Raw genomic sequence first — 27,249 nt, 5'->3', positions numbered from 1 at the left:
TTTTAAGCCCAAGGTCCCCTACCTCAGCCTTAGTGAAAGGCAAGATCGACCCCAAATCAGCTAGTCACACACATGTGCACCAGGCAGAAAAGACCAGAAGTAAAACCCCACAACCCGGAAGTAGAAATAATATATGTACACCAGGGATCACCACCCGTTTTTGCACCGCAGACCAGTTTAGTATTGACAATATTCTTGTGGACCGGCCGATGGGGAGCGGAGGTGTGTTAAACACGACTGAATACAGTGATACGCGAAGCAGGTTCCTTATGTCCAGTCTATTCCGCAACTTAGTTTATGCGGTTCTCAGCACTTAGCTTCTGTCCCACTTGCTCATGTTTTTTTTCACTGAAAAAACTCTACAGGTTTGTCTTTAAGTTCAGGGTGCTTGGACTCAGGGTACTGAAGCAGTTTTGAGGGCTTCATTGCCTCATTAGACAGCCTCTGGGCCCAAACTCCCGCCCACCTGCTGCCAACAGACACCTTGGCCAGGTGCGGCTGGTCGTGAGTGGGGTGAGAGGACAAGGTAAGGGTCGGAGGTCCCCATGCTGGGGCTGCGGCAGTTGCAGTCCAGAGAGAGAGCGAGCGAGCGACTGACCGAGCGAGGAGTGCGACAGGGCGCACACCCACCCCCCACCCCCCCAGGATCTATTGGCCAACAAAAGTTTGTTTCAGTAGATCGCAGCGAGGTAGCTGTTCTGCTGCTTACGAAACCCTGAGCCCGAATTAGGTCGTCTGCGAATATTTTATCACCGGGTTCCCCACGAACACTCGGTGTGCTAAACAGGTTTAGAGGCGGCGCCCATCTGTCCGCGCTCCAGGCCAATAGCATCGGCATTTCCTGCCGGCTGTGTGAGGCAGCCAGTGATCCCTGGCGCGAGGGTATCTCTGCGTTTCGGCGACTGATGACCTCGCGTGGGTCCAAGTTCAACAGTGGGTGTGACAGAGAATGAGGAAAGGTGCAGCTGACTCATATCGTTTCCTGGCGGCCCGGTGGTTGGACACCACTGAAGTACACTGTGTAGTGTGTGGCGTGGGAGCTACACGCATGCGCACTGGGCAGAAAGAGCGGAACTAAAACCCCGCAACCCAGAAACAATCCCTCAACATTATTTATGTATTTCTTCTTCTTTTTTTTTCAGGATCTATTGGGAAAGTCTCAAAGATCGACCAGTCGATCGCAATTGACGGGTTGGCGACCACTAGGTTAGGAGAATGTGCAAAGGAGTGGCGGATGGAAAACACTGTCGGGAAGTGTATGGTCATGCACATTGGCAGAAGAAATGAAAGGCTGACTATTTTCTAAATGTGGAGAATATACAAAAAAATTTGTGATGCAAAGGGACTTGGGAGTCCATGTGCAGGATTCGCTACAGGTAAATTTGCAAGTTAATTTCCTCGGAGGTGAGGAATGCAAACGCAATGTTAGCATTTGTTTCAAGAGGACTAGAATATAAAAGCAAGGATGTAATGTTGAGGCCTCACTAGGAGCACTGAGAGTAGTTTTGGGCTTCTCATCTTGGAAAGGATATGCTGAAGTTGGAGATGGTTCAAGGGAGATTCACAGAAATGATTCCAAGATCGAATGGCTTGTCATATGGCTCTGGGCCTGTATACACTAAAATGAGGGGTGATCTCATTGACACCCATTAAATGTGAAGGCCATAAGACATAAGAGTAGAATTAGACCTTGACAGAGGGGATATGGAGAGGATGCTTCCTATGGTGGGAGAGTCTAAGGCCAGAAGGGACACTGCAAAAAGTGTTCCTTTAAAATAATTCTCTAATCATCCAAAAGTGCAAATTGGTTAGAAAATAGATAACTTGGCTGACACTCCAACAGGCATCCTTTTAGAACAGAGATGAGGAGGAATTTCTTTAGCCAGGGAGTGGTAGATCTGCAGAAATCTTTGTCACAGGCAGCTGTGGAGTCCAAGTATTTATGCATATTTAAGGCAGAGATTGATAGACTCTTGATTGGTCAGGGCATGAAGGGATACAGGGAGAAGGCAGGAGATTGGGGCTGAGAGGAAAATTAGATCAGCCATATTGAAATGGTGGAACAGACCCGATGGGCCAAATGGTCTAATTCTACCCTTATATCTTATGGTCTTAAATGAGATGGTCTGAATGACTGAAATAGTTTGGTGAATTCTCCTGAACAATTTTTTTTGCAAACGCATCAACTGCGAATGCAGACAACAGTCTAAAAAAATGATCTGTGGCAATCTTGAATTCTAGCAAACAAATCAGCATACTTATATAACAATTCCTGCTTTATAAATTGCAAATCTACTGAATATTTCATGGAATCCAAGTAGCTGATAATGTAGGAGCAATGCAAGATTATTTACTGTCTCCATAAATGATGGACGATTTCTTCAAACTGTGGGAAAAAAATATGTAAGCCTGAAAAGGTAGATTCAACTTGTTAAGTTGTGCACCATCTAATTTGAAGCTAATATACTGTATGTGCTTGCATCTTAAAACAATAATTTTTTAAGAAGTGACATCCAGCATAGAACTGGCAGACTCCATCGAGTATTTTCTGGTTATATACATCGTGAACCTTAACTGAAAATGGTGAAAACTTTGCTGGTTTATGCAAGAGTTTTCCACCTCATGTGAAGGGGATGCAGAAAGACTGTCTTAGTATCTAAAATGCTCAGAGGTGTGTCCACAGCCGGCAATCTGCTCTTATTTAATTCCAGTGTTTTAATATTAATTTTCAAATACAAGATTCACAAATAGAAAAACCAATTCTTGCTACATGGATAGAAAATGAATTATAAGTCACAGCAAAAAGTGTTCCTTTAAAATATTTCTCTAATTATCTATAAGTGCAAATTGGTTAGAAAATAGATAACTTACGTAAGGCTGACACTCCAAACTATCTGTATTCACCACAACAGGAGGTGGATTAGCCTTTAAAAAGAAGATGAAGACAATCTCGTTAAAATGTTAGCAATGCAAATCACGTTAAAATGCAATTCAATAGATGTATAAAAACTGGAAGTTAAAAGCTGAATTCATTTTAGCCATCCCACTCAAAAAACAACTGAATTACTTATGAAATACATTATTCCATCAATCTGGCTGATAAATTGTTAACATTGTTCAAGAACTTTTTGATAAATCTGTCTTGCTTTATTATCGTGTTCAGAATTTTATACAGAAGTGTGATGTAATATAGCTCTACATTTCCAATGATGCAGCACAGAGATGCGACTTACATGCTCACCTTCCACTTAAGGACATCTTTCCAAGTCCCATTTATCCATTCTTTTTCCACATCCCTTTGACCAGCTGTCTAAATGTTTGCACCTTCTGCATCAATTACTACTTTTATCGAAAATGAATTTTATAATCTTCTTTGCTTCAATCAAAATGGTAAAGCATTCTGGTGTAGAATTTAAAATGCCCCCCATTTAACCCACTTACTTCCTTGAAGTTTGTGAAAAAAAAATTAATCTTTTGGAATGAAAAATCTCATCCATTGAATAGGAGAGGTTGCAGAACAGATTTAGCCCTAATTTTTTACGCATTCTGTGAATAATAGTTTTTAAATCCAGTTTACCATCCTCCAAAATATGCTGTCTTTTAAATCCCTCGTGGAAAACTTCCAGAAAATATCCTGTCTAAAGCTTTTCTACTGTTAATATATATTTGTATTTTCCTTTTATAATCATATTTATAGATCACAGAAAGAGGCCCTCCAGCCCAACTGGAGTGTGCCGACCACAGCATCCACTTTTTGTCCTATAACCCTCCAAGTTCTTCCCTTCCATGGACCTATCCAAATGCCTTCTACATGTTATGATTGAGCACTTCCTCTGACAACTCATTCTAGGTACTCGCTACACTTGGTGTGAAGAAGTTACTTCTCAGGTCTCTTTTAAATTTTTCCCCTCTTATCAGTGCCTTGCAGCTTGGACTCCCAACCCTAGGGAAAAGGGTATAATTTCCATCTTATCCAAACTACTCATGATTTCATAAACTATTTAGGTCACCACTCATTCTTCTGCAGTGCAGGGAATAAAGATCAAATGCAACCAACCTCTTCTTGTAACTCAGGCCCTATAGTCTTGGCAGCATCCTCATAACGCTCTTCTGCACCCTGACAATGTCATTTTGATGGGTTGTAACTGTAGTGAAGAAATTGGGTTTTGCCCAGTGCCCAAATTAGGTCTCACCAAAAACATCTCAAAATTGGGAATCCTCTAAAAATTTCCTTTTAACACCACCATTTTTCCCTTTGAGAAATAAAAGAATCTAGCTTGCACATTCATAGTCAGCAGCTCTTGGCTGAGCTCAAGCTCTCATCTCTTTTGTGCAAATAGATCCACTCAGTTGAAGTGTTCTCTGCATTGTAGTAAAAGGGTAAGGTTTGCCAAACAGGAATTTTTCTTTTGAATTTCATACCAACTACTATTTTTCCTGTAATTACATCCTTCAAGACCTTAATTTTACTTGTCACTTGTGCTCACTATGGGAAGTATTTGAATGGGATTTGAGTGGAGTATAAAAGGAAACACCAATTGGACCAAATGAAGCACAAATATAAAAGAGAGCAATTTGCAGACTTGGCAATATTTTCAACTGTTTCAAGACTGCAAAATGCAGAGTCTATGTAGAAAACTATTTGACTGCGACATCAGTAAGAATATTGTGCTAATAAGGTGAAATCGATTAAAATAAAAGCTCCTTGGAGCAACACATCCGTAAGAAAAATCTAACATAAATAATTCATTTGGTCTTTTGAAGATAAGAATGCATTTTTATTTATGCTCCTTCACTGAGAAGTAGGAATTTTTCACACATTAATAATTCAAATAAAATTTCTTTGTTCCACCTATCTCAGCCAAGTGTAATTAATATTTATGGCAAGGCATTTAATAATTAGAATTTACAGATGTAAAGTTGCTTAAAAAATGAACAAAACTATTTGATCATTTTAAAATCAAAGTGTTCATTTGAAGTTGATAATGTTACAATTTGTATTCTATGGAAATCAAAATCAACATTTACTAGCCAAATATAACACGACCAAATAACACATCTCAGCAGGATTGCACTAATACAGCCAATGAAGGAAAATGTTCATGTTTCTCTTCTAACTTTATTCAGATGGACTGAGTTTTATTACATTTTTGTGGATTAAACCTATTTGTATGAACAGGGCAGTAAATAAGAACGGGCAAATACAAAATACGAATGGACAACTAAGATTGATCTCATAATCATCTGCAAGAGAAGGCACATTCATACCCAGAAAAGCAGGTAGATAATGGGAAGGGAGGGAAGGAGAAGAGTAAATATCCAAAAACATTAAATCCTCTTGCAATGTGCAAATTTCTTTACCCGTGGGGATAGGAGCCACATCAACTGGATGCCAAGCAAGTGGCATAGATGTAGGATCAAAAAGTCCAAGTCTATCAGGAGTTTATCTTGATTTCATAAAGAACATCAAGTTTGGCAAGGAGCACAACAACAACAAAAATCACTGAAAAACGAGCTAAGAACTTTGACAAGCTAATTCTGAGGCCCTTGGTTGGCAGTAATGGGAAATGATAAATATTAAAAAGGATCAAAATGTATGCCCTGCATTGAAAGTGCTCTCAGAACTCTGATTTGGAAATATACTGCAGTTGGGGGTGTCCGCAATTTCTCAGAAGAACGGTGGTCTGTATCATGGGACACCCAGGAATTGAAATGTATATACTAATTAATATAACAATTTCCGATTAAAATAGGATTTTCTGTATTGATGACTATATTCAGTAAAAGGGTTATAAATGACTATTTCCAGACATACTGTTTAATAAAATTCAAACAGGATAAGCTAGGATTTCCAAAACATAAGTCTGGCAAATGGCCTATTTCTGCTCTTTTGTCTTTTGGTCAAATGACAGATTGCCCGGCACAGCAGTAACTTCTGACTCTGAGGCTGCACTTAAATTACTGTGACCCAAATCATTTATATTAGAACCAGATAGGCCAAAGGGGAAATGGCAATGAAAGTATTAAGACAATAGATATCTGTTCTAGTCCACAATTTGAATTCAACTTCAAAACCAAGGGCATTTAGCATTTTTTGCCAGGCTTTCAAAATATAAATATTTGGGGTTCTGAACACTTATTAATATTTTTACTTTCTCTATGTTATTCAAGTATTTCAATTTGTGCAAACATCTCAGCTTTCCCATTTCACACTTCATTTGCACATTGAATTCAAATAGTTTTCAAAGTATAATTCAAATATTTATTGTAACACCTCCATCTCATCATTCTCTTGAGGCAGGCAACCAGAACCAAAGAACACCTTGGACTTCAAGCACAGTTGGAGAAATTATTTCAAAGCAATAAGTAGAACAGAAATTGCAAAAGGAGTGCTACATATTTTCCTCGTGGATATGCAAGACACCTCTGGATTGGCAAGTGAAAAAAAATTGTGCCATGGCTGTTCACCACCATCAGCCAAGACCCATTCCATTAATGGGTTATTATACTGCAAAAAACAGCCATTGAAAAGACAAAGTAATGCACTGTTCTTACAGGAGATGAGAGGAAAGAGCTGGTGCAGTTTAAGGAATATGTCATAGCAAATAAAACAAAGTCTGGTGCTTGAGATGTTAAAATTCAAAATGCATACTAGTAGCTTGCTTTACAAGCAGCTGGTAAATCCAGAATGGTGAACAAAATAATGAAAATATCAGGCAGTATGCATTAGAAAAGGGCCAGTAAACTAGCAGGTCACGACTGAGTTGCGAAAACAAAACGTATGAGCTGCAAGGTTCAAGATGGTTATTTTTTCAACCAAAGCTGGCATTTTTCTTTGGTTCTAATTGCTCTTCATAGAAATGCAGTGATCTAAAAAAAGAACATATTAAGTTGAACAATGCACAAAATAAGTTTTGAATGTACAGCAACAAAATCAAAACATTCAAAAGAAAAAAAGAAAAGGAACAAAACCTGTTGACTGTCAGACGAGAAGACACTGGCTTCAGCGGGGACTGGCATAACAGGGATCACAGGGATAACAGGAGTAGAGGGAGGAGTAGCTTCTATCTGCTAAACAATAGCAAATGGATCAAATTTCAAGGTACACAACAGCAGATCAACACATTTAATCCTAATAGCATAATAAAGAATCCAAAAATATACTTCTTAATAGCAAACTTAAAAATTGAGAGAAAGAACCAAACAAGAACTTTGAGGGGGGAGAAAAGTGCAAACCAAGGTTTAACCATGACACATGAGATAAAGTGAAGTATTCCTTCTGAACAATTTAAAACACCACAGTGCAATCTCAATATAACACCACTCTCCGGGAATAACTCTAACACTAGGATCATAAATAAACTAAATATTTAATTAAATTTGGATTCCCCCCCCCCACCCCTCAAGTTCCTTTTCTTAACATGGCTCCATATCCCAATGCTCTCATCCAGCTGAAAACTCTTTCACCAGTGTTCTATTATACACACAAACACAACAACAGAGTTGACTAGATTTTGCCAAATCCACTCAATCGCTGCATTCCAAGCTACAATTTGTAGAAGAGTTCTAACCATACCCCCAGCTATGGATCGCTGATCCTTTTCCCAGAATCTATTGCATCCGCCTCAGTACTGTTGTCTCAAGAGGGACTTCAGCAAACAAAGATTTCTCCCAGTCTCATGGTTTACCTGTGACTCTGGAATAATTGGGACACAGCTGCACAGAGAGTACATGATGAGAACATTGGAGCCATGAAATCCCATCTAACTATACAAAGCAAGTGAATCTACACCAACTCTCCCTGGGGGACAGGTCTACAGAAAAATACTCCAAGGAACGGGTCCCAGAGACATCAAATCTTCATGATTCCACATCTGTCAATGTTAGAACCCATTTGCCAGTATTCTGTGCAATCATTTAATCTATTCATTTCATACAATTTAATAAAGCTAATATATCCATGCATAAAGGACTGCTGACTTTGATCTCTATATCACAATGAAATAAAACATTCAGAAGTGGATGACAAATGTATTTATAGTATCTCCATGCCTATGACATAAGGGGGCTATATTAAGATTGCACTGTATTTGTTTAATTCATATACAAGATATTCAGTACTAATACCTCCCATCTAGTTCCACTCTACGTAAAAAAATACCCGTGCACAGTTTAGCAGCAAAGCACTAAAGTACCTCAATAAAACTGACTACATCCCAAAATGAAATTGTCATCTTATTCAATTAGACTTAACCATTTTTCCTAAAGCAGTAAAAGGACGGTAGGTACATAATGTTTTTTCTTTGAGATATTAACCAATTTATTCTTAGTGGGTTTCTAATTAACTTAAAACCAAATCATCTTCAAGTTATTGGGCAAAAGAAAACAATTTCATTTCTGATGCATATGCAATTGCAAAGATTAGATAATTAGCTTGTTAGATTAGTGATTATGTTGAGAATTCTAAAGTATAAATTGAGATTTTAAACATTTGAAAATAAGTAGAACAATAATATTATAAAACTGAATAACACCTCATAAATATTTATGAATCCTGGAAGGTAATGGATCAGAAGGCAGTACCAATACAAACTTCAAAATGGACGCGGCAAATATATGAACCCAGGCAAGATAAATAACCATAAAAAACGCATTACTTGTGGAGAACTGATGCCCTTTCACTGGACATGGCTAGTGCTTCTGCTGTACACAGCACTGGTGTCCACAACCATCTGGTCCTACTGCTACTCTGCAGTAATATTTCAATTAAATTTACATCCCAGGGAACATGTCCCCATTTCTGCATCATCCTTATGGTCTTTACTATGGTCTCTCCCTTGTCATATTAATACTTTGGTTCACATTTGCAAGTACTAGGAGGTTGGGTTCGGAGAGGCAGAAAATACAGGTTGAACAAAAAAAGCAGCTTGGGTCTTCAAGTAGAAAATTGAATCAATTTTGCACTGAATTTTCAAAATTGCATCAAACCAATCAGAGGTGTGTGTGTGTGCTGCCTCTGTTGTCTATGTCTGTGTGAAGTGTGTCTGTAGTGCATGTTCCTTTTATTATTTTTATTCTTTTTATTATTCTTCTTCTTTTTATTCTTCTTTTTTTATATTCTTTTTATTATCCCAGTAGTTGCAATGAGTATTTGATTTTAATCAAGCAGAACCATCACATTTGCATAATATCCCATCAAATCTCAAGAACATCAAAAATTGATTGACATACAATTCATTATTCTGAAGTCAATCGACTACACTCTCAATGACAAGAACAGCTCCCTTGTACACAAGTAGTTGCCCAATGGGGAGGAAAATATCTCTTACTCAGTAGCGTGTTGCATTGCCATTTAAGTCAATGAAACAATTATACTCAAACCAGAGAAAGTTTTAACTGCAGCTTTCAATAAGAACCAAGGGGGATAAACTGCATTTAGAGTTTCCAGCTCTATGTGAATCATGCTCTCTCATTAGAATGGGTACTGATTCATGGACTATTAAAGCAAAATCTGCAGTCACTGGAAAGAAATACAAGAACACTGGAACTACCACAGAAACTGGGCAGCGTATGTGGGGTGAGAAAAAAAGTTAACATTTGGGGTCAGTTCATTATCAGAAATGGAAGATGCAAATAAGTCCATTTAAAAAGGATCTAGTGCTTTCCCGGCGTACATGGCAAACAAACTCTTCTTGGGCTTCCAGCAGGGAACAGGTATCGTTTTCTTAACTAACATTTCGGTGATAAACCCCGCCATCTTCATCAGGGATGCTGCTTGGCCTGTTTTAAGTTACAGAGAAAGGGACGGGATTGGGCCAGTGCTGAAAGTACAGAGAACCCAGATGGCACAATGGAACTGATACAACCCAAGAGTGGGTATTGAGGACTTTTTAATTATAGCTAAACTGTCTGGAGATGTAAGTAAAGGAAGATAGACGAGTCAACCCCACTGAGACTCAATACTGTATTAAACGTTCAGATAATCAGTTTATAACAAAGGGCTCAGTTCTGGTACCAGAATTAAACTAAAGGACTGTTACAACATTACTTCTTAGATTCTTGCTTAAAGCAATATGAAGGAGATCATGCCAGCAGATAATTCGCTGAAAACCCACTGCTCCAACAAAATGTCTCCTGGGCTCCATTTTCATTTGAATCACACATTCACTCCACTGTGCCGAAACATCTAATGTTAAATCTGTTTACATTCACTAATCTTCCATTCCCTTATAAGCTTTTGATTCAACTCATAAGCCCCATTAATGATGAGATGCCTCATGACTAAATTATGTCAACACCAATAGGTAGCTTCATTGTGACACTGTGCTCCCTTCCGAAAACAGCGAAAAAACAAATCCTCCCTGCCACGACTTCACTGCCGCCCTGATCAGGAACCGATGGCCGACTCAGACTCGTGTAAAGAAGGTAGATCTGAAGTCAGAGCAACAATATGCAACTAAAATTTGGAGCTAAGAATCAAGGAATCATACCCGAGTATCAGCAATGTATGAGATTTGAGTATTGAATCAACTTGGCAAACCAATTCAACTTGACAACAAAAAAAGAAAGCATTGAACCTTAGGAAAAAAAGACCTCAGCAAGTCTCAGCCAACACACACCTAACCATCCAAAGCCTGATTGTACACTTAGTTTTGACGATGCATATAAAGCGTAGGGTACCTCAAAGGGTCTCAGTTGCAGAATGTTCTCGCAGAACAAACCAGCAGAAGCTGCTGACCAACATCTCTTGCTAATGGTTCAGTTCTACAAATTCTGTATAAAACGTTCAATATATTTATTCCTCCATTCCAGGAGAAGGAATGGGGCTATGTATTTCTTCCCTTAACGAATTTCTAATATGATACAGGAGGAAGAATATACATGATTATGACAAGTTGGAGTTGAGTTGATTTCGTCAAAACTAGTTGAAAACAACAGTCTGCAGAATGGTGGGTTAAAGGTTGTAGATATCAGACAAATTAATTAACAAACTGGAGAAACAGGTCCAAAAATTACATTTTAAAATAGTTTTCTTTTACAGAGGATGTGACAGGTGCCTGGAAAGTGCTGCCAAAAGTGGTAGTGGAGGCATATACGATGGAAGTCTCTTAGATGTGCCCATGATTGTGCGGTGAATAGAGGGAAATGGACACTCTGCAGACAGAAGGGATTAATTTCGTTCAGTTTTTAATTACAGCTTTAATTAATTTGGCACAACATTGTTGGCTGTAGGGGCTGTTCCTGTGATGGGTTGCTCTATATGACCTTCGTGCATTAATAGTATGTACTACATAATAAATAACTGTTGAATTCAAAAAATCTTTCAGATATCTGAAATAAGACTTAAATTAGAACTGATCCACTCAGAGGGAAGTGATCTTAAGGAGAACAATGGCCACCGTCATATTGGTTATTCCATGGCCTGTATCTTGATTTATGCACTAAAATTGTACTGACATTACCATCAAAAGATCAGCAAACAATTCCACACATACTGACCTTATCAACGGAACCAGTTGACCGTGAGCTGTCCGACCACCAACCACTAGTAGCTTTCACTTTAGCAGTACTTTTTGTTGGGCTTTTCTTTACACTATCACGCAGGTTTGTGAACTTGCCCCTATGCTTAGACGAAGAAATAGGAAGAGTTGCAGAGGTATAATACTTGTGTGTACTGAAGAGCTGCTGCTGTGGTTCCAGGCATTGTTGACGCGGATTCACTTGTAACCTTGGGTTACTTGAAAATTGAATTAACCTCCCCAGTTCACAACCTTCTGGCACACCACAAGAGTATGCATGCTTGTAACAATAAGTTGTCATTTTTGCAGCTCAGAAAGAGAAAGAAACGATAATTGCAAATTGCCAGGTCAGGCAGAAAGCAGAGAAAAAATTAGTACCGCAACGTTGGAACATTTGTCAGAGAAGCGCTCCGCTAGGAAAGGCAGGGAAGCAGAATCTGATTCTAGCCAGGAGCGCTCTCCAATTAATGAGTACCAATGGGCAGTGCACACGACGGCCCTCTTTTCCCAGGCACAAATAATCAATGCACGGAACAGATTAGTTATTTGGGTGGCAAAGGTCACCTTACAAATACATTCAACACATTTACACATGTCAATCATTTTCAGCAACCTTCCACTTATTGAAATCATCTTCATTTCCCCAAAGGAGGGAAGTCTTAATGTTTAAAATGTCACAGCTAGGGAATTGGCCACCCTTTGAACCTGGGAATATACATTATTCCTCTTCAAAAATATAATCTCTAACTATAAGAAGCATTTTTAAGCTTTCAATTATGGGAATTCCTTCTATTTGGTTATCAGAAATATATAAAGAAACAAATCTAATGGAACAAGTTCTTTTTCAGTCGCATTCTTCCCAATTCCACAGCTAATATATAGTTAATAGTAATAACTAACACAATAACCATCACCACCCCACACTGAGCAATCAAAGATAACTACATTAAATTTCCCGAACTGTGTAATAAAATGCCACATACTAGATGCACAAAGCTTCATTATTGTTAATCTTATATAACCTCGTGTAAAATTACAGTTGTTGAAGATAAACCTGGAAGAATTGAGAAATTTGTTAAGATTGTATCGGAAATACGCAGGATCAAAGCTTTTGAAACAAAACACTAAGGGAGCTTGAATCGCAGTCAGTCAGTTGGTAAGCACAGGCGGAGATGAATAAAAACTGACAGCAATCCTGACTAATCACCATGGAGCTGCCACAGCTCATCTCCTTTGGTGTACAGAGGCTACAGAAGCCACACTCTAATGCAGCAGTCAAAGCTGTATGAACAGGAGGAGGATGAGTGCATTGAAAGCCAGAGTGACAGTGCAGGCTCTGCCAACGGCTTGCGCAAGTTCTGTGGAAGAAAGCCAGATCCAAGAACGCAACTTAATACTGGGGTTCGGTTTACTTCTTACAAAGTCAAACTTGGAGTAAAAGACCTGAATGTGCCTGCATCCAAAGCAGCATTCTGGCTGTTCTATTAACTCCAAAACAAAGGAATTTAATTGAAAGGGAAACAAGGGAGCCAAGCAATGCGAGTCTAACTTAGTGTTTAAGCAATGTGCGCACAAGTATTATGTGATAGCGTCATGACATTTGCAATTCACTTACTTTTACATATAACTCATAAATAATTATATAAACAAAGAAGAATGCTTAAGCAAACAATATATAGTAGGTACAATATTATGAATAACCTCTTCTTGGGCTTCCAGCCAGGTACAGGTGTCAATTTTAACTGACAATTCAATGACAAACTGATGAAGATGACAGAGTTTGTCATTGAAACTGCGGTTATAACTGATACCTGTACCCTCTGGAAGCCCAAGAAGAGTATATATGCCAGGAAATATTACTCAAATACCACTGAAATATTGAACACACAATATACTCCTTGTTTAGATATTAAATGCATCTCAATCATATACACAGTATACTATATAATACAACTACAATATACAGACATCCACAGAATAATACAATTTAAATTGTCCCATAGAGGCCTAAAGATTTAATTGCTGTGGAGCATTTCTTATTCTAGTGGGACAACATCTTTCCTGACAAAGGAGACCACACTGCTTGACCAGTGAGACTTGCGGCTGTAAAATAACCTCACGTTCTGGGGATTCCTCTGTGGTGGTTGTAGGAGTTGACTCTGAGACTGCAGCAAGTGATTCTGACAGCTCTGGACACCTTTCTTCTTCTTCTAGTTTGTGCATCTTGATCTTGGGAAGGTGTATTTAGTTTACTGGAGTATTCTCTTATTAATCCTTCTATTGTCCCCTTTACTATCTAATATCTCCTCTTGGTTTCCTCATCCACAACATCATCTGATGAAGCAACATATACAAAATGCTGGAGGACCTCAGCAGGCCAGGCAGCATCTTTGGAAAAGAGCAAACAGTCACCGTTTTGGGCCAAGACCCTTCACTGGCCCAAAAAGTCAACTGTTTGCTCTTTTCCATAGAAGCTGCCTGGCCTGCTGAGTTCCTCCAACATTCTGTGTGTATTGCTTGGATTTCCAGCATCTGTAGATTTTCTCTTGTTTGTGATCATCTGTCAAATCCCCTATTTTTGTCTCTATTTTGACTCCTTTCTTTCTGACCTTCCATTCATTCAGTTGGGCTTTGCCTCTTGCATCTACTTTTCCAAGAAGCTATTCGTCTCCCACGTAGCTCGTGCATTAATTTTAATATAAAATTAATAAAGTTAGAGTAGTTTCAGCTTCCTTATACTCACAAAAGTTTGCAACTTCTCTGTGACTCCTTAAACTCTCTTCTAGATTAAACCAAATCACATTTTGCATGCAACTGCTTGATTAACATATCAGAAGCTTTCTCAGATATGTCGCCTACAAAAACTGTTGTAGTCTGAACACTGCTTTTGTCACTCTCACAGTTCCTCTGAGCAGCACGGTCCTTCCTTCAACCAATATGCCTTCCAACCACAGGCAAAGATGTTGGCACCAACACCTGCTTGTCCTCCATTAGGTACCGATGGTGTACAACATGGACACAATTGTGGCATCATCCAGTACCTTTCTTTATACACTTTCAATTGACTTTGTTACAGGGGGTGTGATGCGCAAATGTCCAATCAAGTAGTGGTCTCAGCTAATCACACTCCACAATGCTGACACTCCTACTTTTACAACATAAAAGCTCAATGCGGTTTGTTGGTTGTTGTACTTCACTGTTAGAAATTTCAATCCCACAGGACTTATCTTTTCTCTGGTATACTTTCTTTGTTGGTTATCTGTATGCTTCAGTTCAGTACCTTTGAAATGCCATTCAAACACATTTTGTGGAATGACTGAGACAGCTGAGCCGTGGCCACTTAATTTTAATTAATTTGCTGTTTACCTTTGGTGCAAGCAATATTGCTTGTATATTGTTAGTCTTCACATTGTAAATCTCATCTACCCAGTCCTGTGTCACTCTGATTATCAGATTTTTCATCAACAGCATGCAGATCAGTGCTCTCTTTGAAACTGCAACACAACTTTTTTGCTCTTCTCTTCCCTGTGCATTCCATTTATTTTTGTCTGTCCAACATGCTCTTCGTATGTTGCATTTTCTGAAGTTTCACCCTTAACCTGCATTGGTCTGGTGGATGTGAGCTCCTGCCACAAAGGTAACACAAGTTTTTTTTTTGGCCAGGCCAGTTTCTGTTTAGACGTTGCAATTTTGTTTACACTCACTTTCATTCCTGACTGCAGTTTCCATTTGTACAGCAATTTCCACTGCTCTTTTTAGTGTATGTTGTGCTTCAGTTAAGAACCATTTTCAAATGCTTTCCTGTTAAGATTCCACAAACTAAACAATTTCATTAAGCCCATCACTGAACTGATAATGCTCAGACAATTTCTTTAATGTACCAGAAACAGTGAAGTGACTCCACTTCTTTTTAACAAAAATGTGAAAGTCTGCAGATGCTGGAAGTCCAAGCAACACACACAAAATGCTGGACAAACACAGCAGGCTAGAAAAAAAAGTACAGTCAACATTTGGTTGCTGGAAATGGTGGGGAGGGGTGGAGGCAATACTGAAAGTTTGAGAAGTTGATGTCCACCCCCCCTCACCATTTCCCATTCCATTGACCCTCTCTCATGTTATCTCCCTGTGCACTCATCGCCTCCCTCTGGTGCTCCTCCCCCCCCTTTCTTCCATGGCCTGTCTCATTCATCAATCAACTTCCTAGCTCTTTGCTTCATCCCTCCCTCTCCAAGTTTCACCTATCGCCTGGCGTTTTTCACTCTCCCGTCCCCACACCTTTCAAATCTACTCCTCAGCGTTTTTCTCCAGTCCTGCTGAAGGGTTTCGGCCCGAAACGTGGACTTTTTTCCACAGATGCTGCCTGGGCTGCTGAGTTCCTCCAACATTTTGTGTGTGCCGCCACTTCTTCTTGATTCCACAGGTGAAAGCTAAAGCATTCTGCGATCAACAACGGCCTCAGACTAAAGGCTGATTTATACTTGTGTGTACAGGCTATGCCGTAGCCATGATGTTCACTTCTGCATTGCTCTACGCCGAAGCGAGCATGCGTTGGTGTGCGCCAAAATGCTAGTTGGCTGTGGATTTCTATGCCACTGTGTTGAGTTTCTTCATGAGAGACATGGATGAGGAAATGCATTTCAAACATTTTCACATGTCGGCAGGTAGATTTGACGATCTGGTTAATCTATTTCACATCGGTGTAAAGACACAGCGGAGAAGAAGCAACTGGAAATGCGTAGGAGGAAATGCGATGCTACCAAGCAGATCAATCATAGTTGTTGCAGTCTGCGTCGCCGCGATGCGTGAGTTACTTTTTTGGGGAGGTGCACGTCACCCTATGGTGTAGATGTGACGCACAAGTATAAATCAGCCTTAAATGCTTTTGCAATACTTTTACATTAGCAAAGCTCATGTCAGCTGATTTGGTTGAATCAGTTAAAATTTCTATGCAAATTGCATGTCTTCTAAATGTAATGCATTGAGCAAAACTGGCACATTTTTCATTGGCTATTCCATTTGCTCTAAAATACTGCTCAATCCACTCTATTATACAATATCCATTTAACTGTTGTGTAATCAAATGCTTCAACCTTTCTGATGTAGCCAGCCATTTCTGCTCTATTGTTAATGATCATGCCTTTTTTAAAATACTTGTTTCTCTCTTTCCCCCTTCCGCAGAGACGACAACTGTTTTGCTTCTTTTTAAACTCTAGCTTCACATTGCACTTTAACAGGTAGGTAGACATCTTGGGTTCATTTTTAAACTACTTTGTCGCCACTGTTATGTTTTGTAACTCCAAAACATAAAAACTAATCGAAAGGAAAACAAGGCCAAGAGATGCGAATCCAACTTAGTGTTTACTTCCACCGAGGCATGCATGTAGCACTGTACCATCATGATGCATGCAATTCACTTATTTTTACATATAACCCATAATGAATTATTTAAACAGACAAGAGTGCTTAGTGAAACAATATATTTACAAAATTACTCAAATAATGCTGAAATATTAAAACAACACCAGCCTCAGTTTTAGATCTTTAAGACACTCTGAAGTTTCAGCCTTAAAACGATAGCAGGAAAATTATTTTTAAGTGGCAATAATAGATTACTATAAATTAAGACAACACCAGAATCTGACCTGACATCAATTTCCCTATTTATTCACTTGCTGTAGTTTCACAATTTACATTAAAATTCTTAGAACCACAGAACCATAGAACATTACAGCACAGAAACAGGCCTGTTGGCCCTTCTTGGCTGTGCCGAACCATTTATCTGCCTAGTCCCACTGACCTGCACCTCACCCATATCCCTCCATAACCTCTCTTTTCTTTCTTTCTTTCTAAATCTTTTTATTAATATTAGTAATATGGACAGAATACAAATGATATATTGATAAAGAAATTACCAACATATAAATTCCATTACATATGAGAAAAACATACATAATAGTTACAATATAAATGAGTTTACCAAGACATAAGCCATAAAATATATGTATGAACATAGTAAGTCTAAATATTTCATAATATATGATATAAAGAAAACAGAAAAAAGAAAGAAAAAAAAAACAAAAAAAATATATAATGCAAAACTAGCTAATCTAATCTAACATAACCTCTCATCCATGTACCTGTCCAAGTTTTTCTTAAATGTTAAAAGTGAGCCCACATTTACCACTTCATCTGGCAGCTCACTCCACACTCCCACCGCTCTGTGTGAAGAAGCCGCCCCCCCAATGTTCCCTTTAAACTTTTCCCCCTTCAACCCTCATGTCCTCTGGTTTTTTTTCTCCCCTGGCCTCAGTGGAAAAAGCCTGCTTGCATTCACTCTATCTATACCTATCATAATTTTATATACCTCTATCAAGTCTCCCCTCATTCTTCTATGCTCCAGGGAACAAAGTCCTAACCTATTCAACCTTTCTCTGTAACTCAGTTTCTCAAGTCCCGGCAACATCCTTGTAAACCTTCTCTGCACTCTTTCAACCTTATTAATATCCTTCCTGTAATATCCTTCTTAATGCAAAATAGTTGTAAATCATGTTTTTGAAGGCCTATTTAACTAATACCACAAAAATATTGGCTTCATCGTAATAAAAACAAGCAAAGCCATCAGAGTTTGAGTTAATCTTTGAAACCCAGTCATGTGGTTTACTGATATTAACTCTGATATAAAATATCATTGCTGTACTGAAAGATTACTTCTTTTCTGGGATTTGAGAGATTTTGGTATTTTCAAATAAATGCAGCTATTCACATTGAGTTCAGACTTTAAGGGCAGCATTTCCTGTTGTTAACAATGCATAAATATTAAACTTGTTTTCTTTCCTTTTAGGATCTTCCTTGATTAAGATTTGTAGAATTACCTTCCTGAATATGAATTGCATAATGGAGCATGACAACTAAAGGAAGGTGCAGAAAATCAATGACAAAGGAACTTTGACTGCATTGTGAAAGAATCATAAACCGAAAAGCAGGGCCTCATGGATTTGTCAATGATAACACCTTTCATGGGAGCTTATATCTACATGACGAGATGACAAAAGCATTAAATACAGATAGTACATCTTGTAATCAAAAAACAGGCACAGAGCCAAGGTGGCCATTCAGGTAACTGATCACACATGAACAGAAGTGGATAATGGAACTGGAATGACTCCCATCCACTCCATAATCTACTGGTTAGGCACAGGTGTACATTCAGCCAGAGACTCATTCCACCGAGATGTAACACTGAGCGTCAGAGGAAGTCATTCCTGCCTGTGGCCATCAAACTTTACAACTCCTCCCTCGGAGTGTCAGACACCCTGAGCCAATAGGCTGGTCCTGGACTTATTTCCACGGCATGATTAACATATTATTATTTAATTATTTATGGTTTTATATTGCTATATTTCTTCACTATTCCTGGCTGGCGCGGCTGTTAACGAAACCCAATTTCCCTCGGGATCAATAAAGTATGTCTGTCTGTCTGTCTGAATAGCATTGTCACATGTATGAGATACAGTGAAAAGCTTGTCTTGCATAGTGTTCATACTGATCAATTCAATACACAATACTTTGATGTAGTACAAGGTAAAACAATAACAGAATGCAGAATGAAGTGCAAAACTTTATTCCAGCATGGTTAGTCAAAGGTGCAAGGTAGAGGGTGAAGACTAGGATCAATCTCAGAAACTATTCAATATTATTTAAGCATTATTTCTTGGCTTTTGTACCTTCTAATGATGGGAAGAGGGGAGAAGAGAGAAAGTCGGGGATGGCGGTGTCTTTGATTATGCCGACAGCTATACTGAAGCAGTGAGAAGTGGCAGGAGAGCCCATGGAGGGGAGGCTGGTTTCAGTAACAGGCTAAGTTGTGTACACAGTTCCTTGCAGGTATTGACAGAGCAGTTGGTATAGCAAACCCTGATGCATCGAGTTAGGATGCTTTCTATGATGCATCGATAGAGATCGGTTCGTGTCAATGTAAAGCGCTGGTAAGCTGTCATGGTGCCGCCAGGACAACCTATTGGTCATATTTGCTCCTTGTGTAAGGGGTTTCTTACGTTACTGCGTATGTTAATCAAAATGGCTTCTTTGTTAAGTAAAAGTAGGAATGCTTCTTTGTTATGGTAACTGGTGAGAGAGTGCTTTCTCTCGCAGCTTGTTTGGGTTATGATTACTGATAATGAGAATTGTATTCATTTGTTAACCAATTGGGATAGATCTTATTCTTTCTTGTGGGTCTGTGAGCTGTGGTTTTGTGGGTTTTTGGGGAGTTGGGGAGGAGATCGCGAGGAAGGTGGAGTCGTTCTGGTCGATCACCGAGGGTGGTCCCAGGCACGCGGGTCGTGGCCGTCGGAGAAGTTCGAATAGTGGACCGAAGACTTTGATGGTTGAGCTAACAATGTGCACTAATTGACTGAACCCTGATAAGTTCTGGCGCCTTTTCTTTCCTTTCTTTTCTTTCATATATATTGTATCGCTATCATTCACTTAGTCCTAGTAAGATGTATAAAGTGTATTCTGTAAACGTAGCTGGTGTGTGGTTTGATATTGTGTGTGTGAGTTTGCATTAGTGTGCATTTCACAGCATCCACGTATACGGGAGACACGGTTTGGCAGGTGGACGAATTTTCCCCTAGACATACTCTAGCCGATCGCGTGAGCATTACACTTGGAACTTGAAGTTGTCAATCCTCTTGACCTCACCACTGTTAATGTAGACAGGAGCATAGGTATCACATCCCCGCACGCCAAATTTAATGACCAGCTCTCGTTTTGCTGGCATCGAGGGAAAGGTTGTTATCATAATACCATGCTACTGAGGCTTCCATCTTGGACTCATCATTCTACGAGCTCTGGCTCTCTACATCTTATAGATGGAGTTCGAGCAGAATCTAGTCACACTGGGGGGAGGAGAAATAGAGTAAGATGAAGCCCTGTGGAACATCAGTGTTGGAAATAATCGTGGCAAAGAAGTTGCAGTCAGTTAGCTAGGAAGTCTTATTACTTATTGATTGCAGTCAGTTAGCTAGGAAGTCAAGTGTCTCGTTGCAGAGGGAGGTACTGACTCCCACGTATTTGCCAATGAGTTTGCTTGGAATATTACTATTAAAGGTGGAGGGGAGTTATAATCGATAAATAACCTTTACTGTCCAGATGCTCCAGAAACGAGCAAAGGGCCAGGAAGATGGCATCCCCCCCATACCTTTGTTTGAGTGGTATGCAAACTGGTCTGAGGCTGTATGGGAGGCTGGAGTTAATGTGTGCCGCGATCAGCCTCTCAAAACACTTCATGATGGTGGATGTCGGAGTCACAGTCATTAAAGCACATTACCTTGTTTTTTTTAAGTACCGGGATGATAGCGGTCTTCTTAAAACAGGTGGGAACCTCAGATTCAAGCAGGGAAAGGTTAAAGTGTCTGCAAATAACCCCGCCAGCTGATCTAAGGACAGGGCCAGAGCACCATTCAGGCCACAACACACACAAAATGCTGGTGGAACACAGCAGGCCAGGCAGTATCTATAGGGCCTGGCCTGCAGTGTTCCACCAGCATTTTGTGTGTGGTGTTGTTTGAATTTCCAGCATCTGCAGATTTCCTTGCATTTACAATTCAGGCCAGATGCTTTCCACGGATTCACTCTCTGGAAGACTGATCTTGCGTCTGCAAGAGTAACTGTGGTTTCAGGTGCATTGGCTGCTGTGGTGGGTAGAGACATGCTAACCAGCTTCTGTACAAAACATGCATAGAATGCCCTTTGAGAAGGGATGTGCTGCTCTCTGCGATCTGCCCAACTTCATTTCATAGCCTGTTTTAGCATGTTAGTCCTGCCATAACTGATGACAGGTCTGGGACTCTATGTTGGATTGGTGGTGTTTTTTTGGCATCTCTGACAGCTTTATGCAGGTCGTATCTTGATCTCTTGTTAAGGTCAAGATCACTTGATTTGAATGCTGCACACCTAGACTTCAGCAGGGTGTGGATTTCCTGATTTATCCATGGTTCCTGGACTGGAAACACCTGGATTGTCCTCTGTGGTATACAGTTCTCCACGCACTTGCTGATAAAGAGTGGGAAGTATGATCAATCAGCAGAAGCAGTTAGAACTGTAGCCACAATCAGGTAAAGGTGGTCAATGGACAAGAATATCAGTGTAGGCTGAACATTTTCAGAGTAATGTTTTGTACACAACAACTGTCAGATAAGTTAAGATCTTTAAGGTAATAACATCTTAAGTGATTTGAAAAGCAAAACTGTATAAGTGATTTTAGTGTTGTTCAAATGATTTATAATAGTGGCAAGAGTCTTAATAGTATCTGTAGACAGCATAATACATAATCTCAATAATGCTATGAAGTTAAAACTCTTAATCATCTATTTCAGTTAAATGCAAAGGTGAATCCCTATTAGGGTCAGAAAGATTCAGATACAAAGTGCATTTATTATCAAAGTATGCATACAGATTACAATTCATATCTGTCCTCCCGCAAGCAACCATGAAACAAAGAAGCATCATGGGACCCACTCAAAGAAAATATTAAACACCCAATGTTCGGAGAGAGAAAAGATTGGGGAAACAGCAAAAAGTGAGTGAACAACACGTACAGTATCAAATGTTAAACCAGGAGTCCAGGAATATTCCATTTAGAATCATCAAATACAGCACAGAAACTGGCCCTTCGGCCCATCTAGTCCATGCCCAATCCCAACGACCATAGCCGCCCCCCCCCCCCCTTCATGTACCTATCCAAACTTCTCATAAACACTGAAATTGAGCTCGCAAAGACCACTTATACTGGCAGCTCATCCACACTCTCACAACCGTCTGAGTGAAGAAGTTTCCTCACATGTTCCCCTTAAACGTCTCACCTTTCACCCTTAAGCTATGACCACTGGTTATAGTCCCACCCAGTTTAGCTCTGTACAGTTCAGTGCCACGCCACTCCCAACTGTAGTCTTCACCAAAGTGCCCAGATCTAACATCTCTAAAACAGAAAAAAAAGGAACCAGAATCCAGAAACACATGCAACCAGAACCTCAAAGTCTCCCAAATGAGTCCAAGCCATAAGCCTCACTGGTCAATCCTTGCAATATGGAAGCCAAGATTCCTGATCTTTCCTCTGACAGCAGCGAGAGGGAGAGGAGGACCAGTCAAACAACTACCTCCCCTCCACTCTGATCCTCACTACTTCAGTCTTGCTCAAGGAAGGTTGGTATGGGCCCCTAAATCCTAAGAACTTTCTACAAGGGCACAATTGAGAGCATCCTGACTGGCTGCATCACTGCCTGGTATGGGAACTGTACCTCCCTTAATCGCAGGATTCTGTAGAGTGGTGTGGACAGCCCAGTGCATCTGTAGTTCTGAACTTCCCATGATTCAGGACATTTACAAGGACAGGTGCGTAAAAAGGGCCTGTAAGATCATTGGCGACCCAAGTCATCCCAACCACAATCTATTCCAGCTGCTACCATCTGGGAAGCGGTACTGCCGCATAAAAGCCAGGACCAACAGGATCCGGGACAGCTTCTTCCACCAGACCATCAGACTGATGAGCTCATGCTGATTTGAGTGTACTCTATATTACACTTACAAACAAGCTGGCAGAACTCAGCAGGACGGAGAGCATCCGTTGGGGCTGGTTCCCTTGATCTTTCCACTGATTGGTTTTTCACCTGGCACCTTCCACCCTCCCCCCACCTTCTTTATAGGGCCCCAGTCCCCCCTTCTTCAGTCCTGACGAAGGGTCTTGGCCCGAAACATTGACTGTTCCATTCAACGGATGCTGCCCGGCCTGCTGAGTCTGCCAGCTTGTTTGTATGTGTTGATTTGACCACAGCATCTGCAGTGTACTTTGTGTTTACTCTATATTACACTGACTGTTCTAATTATTATAAATTACTATGCTTGCACATGGCACATTTAGATGGAGGCATAACAAAGATTTTTAACTCCTCATGCATGTGAAGGATGCAAAAAATAAAGTCAATTCAATTCAATTTGACGCCTCAGTTGAAGAGAAGCAATGGAGTAGATGATGGGCTCGCGGGCTAGTGGGCCTCCAGGCATCTGAACTGCACTCTCAATACCCAACCCCTCCAAACTCCCTCAGAGACAGCAAAACACCAGATCGCTCAATTGGCCCAAAGACACACCATCAAAATGTAAATCACAGGCTCCAATCACACACAGCTTAGTAGTAGAATCATATTTGCAGGAAAAAGAAAACAAGTAGTTTCATGAACTGTTTGTAGGATATCACCATTGGTTGCTGGAGCCATTTTGTCACAAACTTATACTAAAATAAAATGAGACAAGAGCTGCACCATGAGAATATGGTTCTAGTTCTCACTGGACATACTGGGGATTTAATTATGTTATCTAATTTATATAATCAACCACGGGTCATCAATACATCTAGTCTCAAAGTGCAACACACACAAAATGCTGGTGGAACACAGCAGGCTAGGCAGCATCTATAAGGAGAAGCCTGGCCTGCTGTGTTCCACCAGCTATTTGTGTGTGTTGTTGTTTGAATTTCCAGCATCTGCGGATTTCCTCGTGTTTAGTCTCAAAGTGCCTTGTATTTCAACATCAATGAACAATAAAACAAAATTATTTAACCTCAGCTAATAGTCTGTTTATAACTGCCTTCACAAATTTCTACATTTATACAACTAATGCATGAAAAACAAAGTGGGGGAGGGCATAGTGATGCAACTGGTAGTGTCGCTGCCTTACAGTCCCAGAGACCCAGGCTCAATCATGGCCTGGGGCCCAACCTATGTGGAATCTGCATGTTCTGCTTGTGACTGTTGGTTTTCCACCATATCCAAAAGCATGCAGATTAGCAATGTGATTGGCCATTGTTAATTATGTCTAGGGTGCAGTTGACTAGTCGAATCTTGGGGGGGTAGGAGTTCAGCAGAATATGGAGAACATTTTAGAAAATTGAGTTAATGTAAGATTACTGTAAAATGAGTGTTTGGCGTGGACTTGATGGGCCAAATAGTTCATTTGACTCTCTCATTGCGACTCCATGACTAATATCAAACCACTTATTATATTGTATTTGTCATAAAATATATTATTGTATTCTTCTAGTTTTTCCACAACAGTGCCCTAAAGAGAAACTGTTAGGTCATTCTGAAGCAAGGATCACCTCTGAAGACTTTGTTCATTCCCTCCACCAAACTGGTTTGGTTGAGTATCAGAACATCCTATGCACATTCCACATCAAAGAAAAGCTGATTGTTTCGTCACCTGCACGCTGTTTGAGCTTGCCTTGAAAGTCATGCTGTGCTTTCATATTTGCATAAAGCATAGAAACTTAGAAAACAGGAGCAGGAAAAGGCCATTTGGCCCTCAAGGTCTGTCCCACCATTCAGCACAATCACTGCTATTTGTGCACTCCAGTACCTGTTCTCTGCTTTCTTCCCAGCTCTCAGGATCCTTTTGGCATTAATCCCCTTGAAGACATTTAATTATCTAGCCTTCCATGGAAAACCAATTTATTAGGACCCAGACTTCTGGATTCAGTAAATTGAGCTAACTTCTGAATACATTACGGCCAATTAGTAGAGCTGAGAAGGTTGTTCTCAGGCTAACTTGAGGCTAACGTTCTTCATCTCAAGCCAGACTAGTTATGTTTATTTTACAGAATCCTCGTTGCCATCAATAGTTTCTCAAAAATTCAGTTCCAGAATTGTGCGATCCATCAGTCCTCTCTGATTAAGTCATTGTCAATCTCCTTGCTTATACTTTTGCAGCATTCTCAGAAATCTTCACAGACCATTTACCATCCCTGTTTGTGACGACTTCTACATGTTGGTTGAAACTAAACGCATTGCTCATTCTTCTCTTCAGCCATTCTCTTCCCTGACTATCACTATTCGTGACCACCATGGTGTTATTTTCTACATGTATGATGCAAACTGCCACCCTTTATAGCCACTACTGTGCTCTGCAGACTCAGACATTAATAAAGCTCCAACTCAGCTGAAAGTCAACCTCTCAACTCATCAACAGTGACACTAAGTTGGCTGCTCAGCCAATGACACGAAACTTGAACCACTGAATGCAAGAAAGGACAATTTTCACTAATCATAAATGATATGGCAAAGCCAGAAAAGCTTGGAAAAAAGACCAAATACAAATATGAAATAATAAAACCCCCATTTCAAAATTTATCTAACCCACATACTTCCACATCAAACTTCAACCAGACCAGTTTGGTGGAGGGAATGAGCAAGGTTCAAAGGAAGTGTGCATGAACCATCCTCAAAGGTGGTCATTCCTCTAGAACGACCTGGAGTTTCTAACCTTTTATCCTTAGGATTCTGCTGCTAGAAAGTAAAAATATCATCAGTATGTCATAAACAATTCATTCACTTCCTTTAAAATCGACATACAAAAATTGGGCCTTCATTCGAATTTGAGTATTGACTGTGAGTACAGTATTGAGCATTTGGAGGGAAAGATTCTACTTTGCTCCCATAACTATCTATTTGCTCTCAGTTTGTCATGGTTGAGAATCCTGTAAATTGTTCATGCCTATCGCATGTTAACAGAATCTAAGTAAATAGCATGTATAGATATAGAAAAGATTGAGCCTGATCTTTGCCCCTCTCTTGGTCAAACGGTCCGCACTCTAGGTTTCCTTTGCATATTTTCACTTGGTGAAATACTTGCTGGCTGAACCACTTATGGAAAACAACTAATCATAGGGTAAATAGCAAAGAATAATGAATCAAGAATTGCAAAGATCCAAAATGAGTTTTAAAATTCTCAAATAAATATCCTCATGGGCAGAGCTTTGGAGCATAAACTGCTCATTTCTTAAGCAAAGTATACATACAGTTGGCAAAGGAACGTGAAGAAATAGCTACAGACAAAAAAGATTTTAATGCGCTCTGATTGATCTTTTTTTCCCACCTTGGTCAAAGATGCAAACTATTAGTGCATTCTTTTCTCATCTCAATTCTTCTGGTTGAATTTACAAGTCACAATACCTGAATTTGATTGTTAGATTTCATTCGAAACGAGTGTGGAAAACTAGGCTGAAGTACAGGTGTAGAGGAAACTGGGGAATTTAAAAGACTTGCCTAAGACAACAGTTACCCCATCTCAACAGATAGTGGAAACCTCTGCTCAGGTAGCAATATATAAATAATGCTAAGAATTGATTGTATAAAGTAATCTGGTAATTTAATATACATTGAGGAAAACAGGATAGGTGGTACTTCATGGCTGTGGCACGTGTGAGCTTTTGTGAGTATGATCCAGGGCAAATGTATCTTTAGAGACCGCGTGTGACTTCAGGAGTTTTGGCTCAGAATCACTGAGCAGTCAGCCAAACAACAGACACTTAAACACACCAGGGCTGGTGGAAAATTCTATTTGATTGCCTTGCTCAGTGATGCACCATCAATAACTCTCTCTGAGACATGAAAGCGAGATATCGGCTTTTGTTGACTGGAAGAAAGAACAAGCAGTAGTTGACCACCATACTACATCCTGGAGACAGAGGCCAGGCTCAGGCCTCAATCGCCTTTATACCGGGGTCTGTGGGAGGAGCCACGGTCAGTGGGAGGGGCCACAGGAGCAGTCAGCAGTGGGCGTGTCCAGGCAGGTATATGTAGTTCACCACATTCACCCCCCACTTTGTTTTAAAAGAGAGTCCCCACAGGGCGATGTTTCTTACAAGTATATTTACAGGTTAAGTCTATCAGGTGATTGA

At 40.0% G+C, this 27,249-nt stretch overlaps 1 protein-coding gene across 10 annotated transcripts in view; it reads right to left on the bottom strand.

The window, feature by feature from the left end:
• The window catches only part of dlg1b (discs large MAGUK scaffold protein 1b), a 479,606-nt gene that overhangs the window by 188,256 nt on the left and 264,101 nt on the right, over positions 1-27,249 (bottom strand). For 5 of the 10 annotated variants that reach the window (XM_059943959.1, XM_059943963.1, XM_059943981.1 and 2 more), the window contains 2 exons: positions 6,973-7,071; positions 2,872-2,925 (listed from right to left, as the gene is read on the bottom strand). In XM_059943959.1, coding sequence (XP_059799942.1) covers positions 2,872-2,925; positions 6,973-7,071 — 153 coding nt within the window. The remainder of the gene's footprint in view (positions 1-2,871; positions 2,926-6,972; positions 7,072-27,249) is intronic. The other 5 variants (XM_059943988.1, XM_059943998.1, XM_059944003.1 and 2 more) reach the window with 2 other exon arrangements.

This window comes from Hypanus sabinus, chromosome 2, assembly GCF_030144855.1.
Source record: "Hypanus sabinus isolate sHypSab1 chromosome 2, sHypSab1.hap1, whole genome shotgun sequence".
Lineage (NCBI taxonomy): Eukaryota > Metazoa > Chordata > Chondrichthyes > Myliobatiformes > Dasyatidae > Hypanus > Hypanus sabinus.
This window is presented reverse-complemented; position numbering and strand designations above follow the sequence as displayed.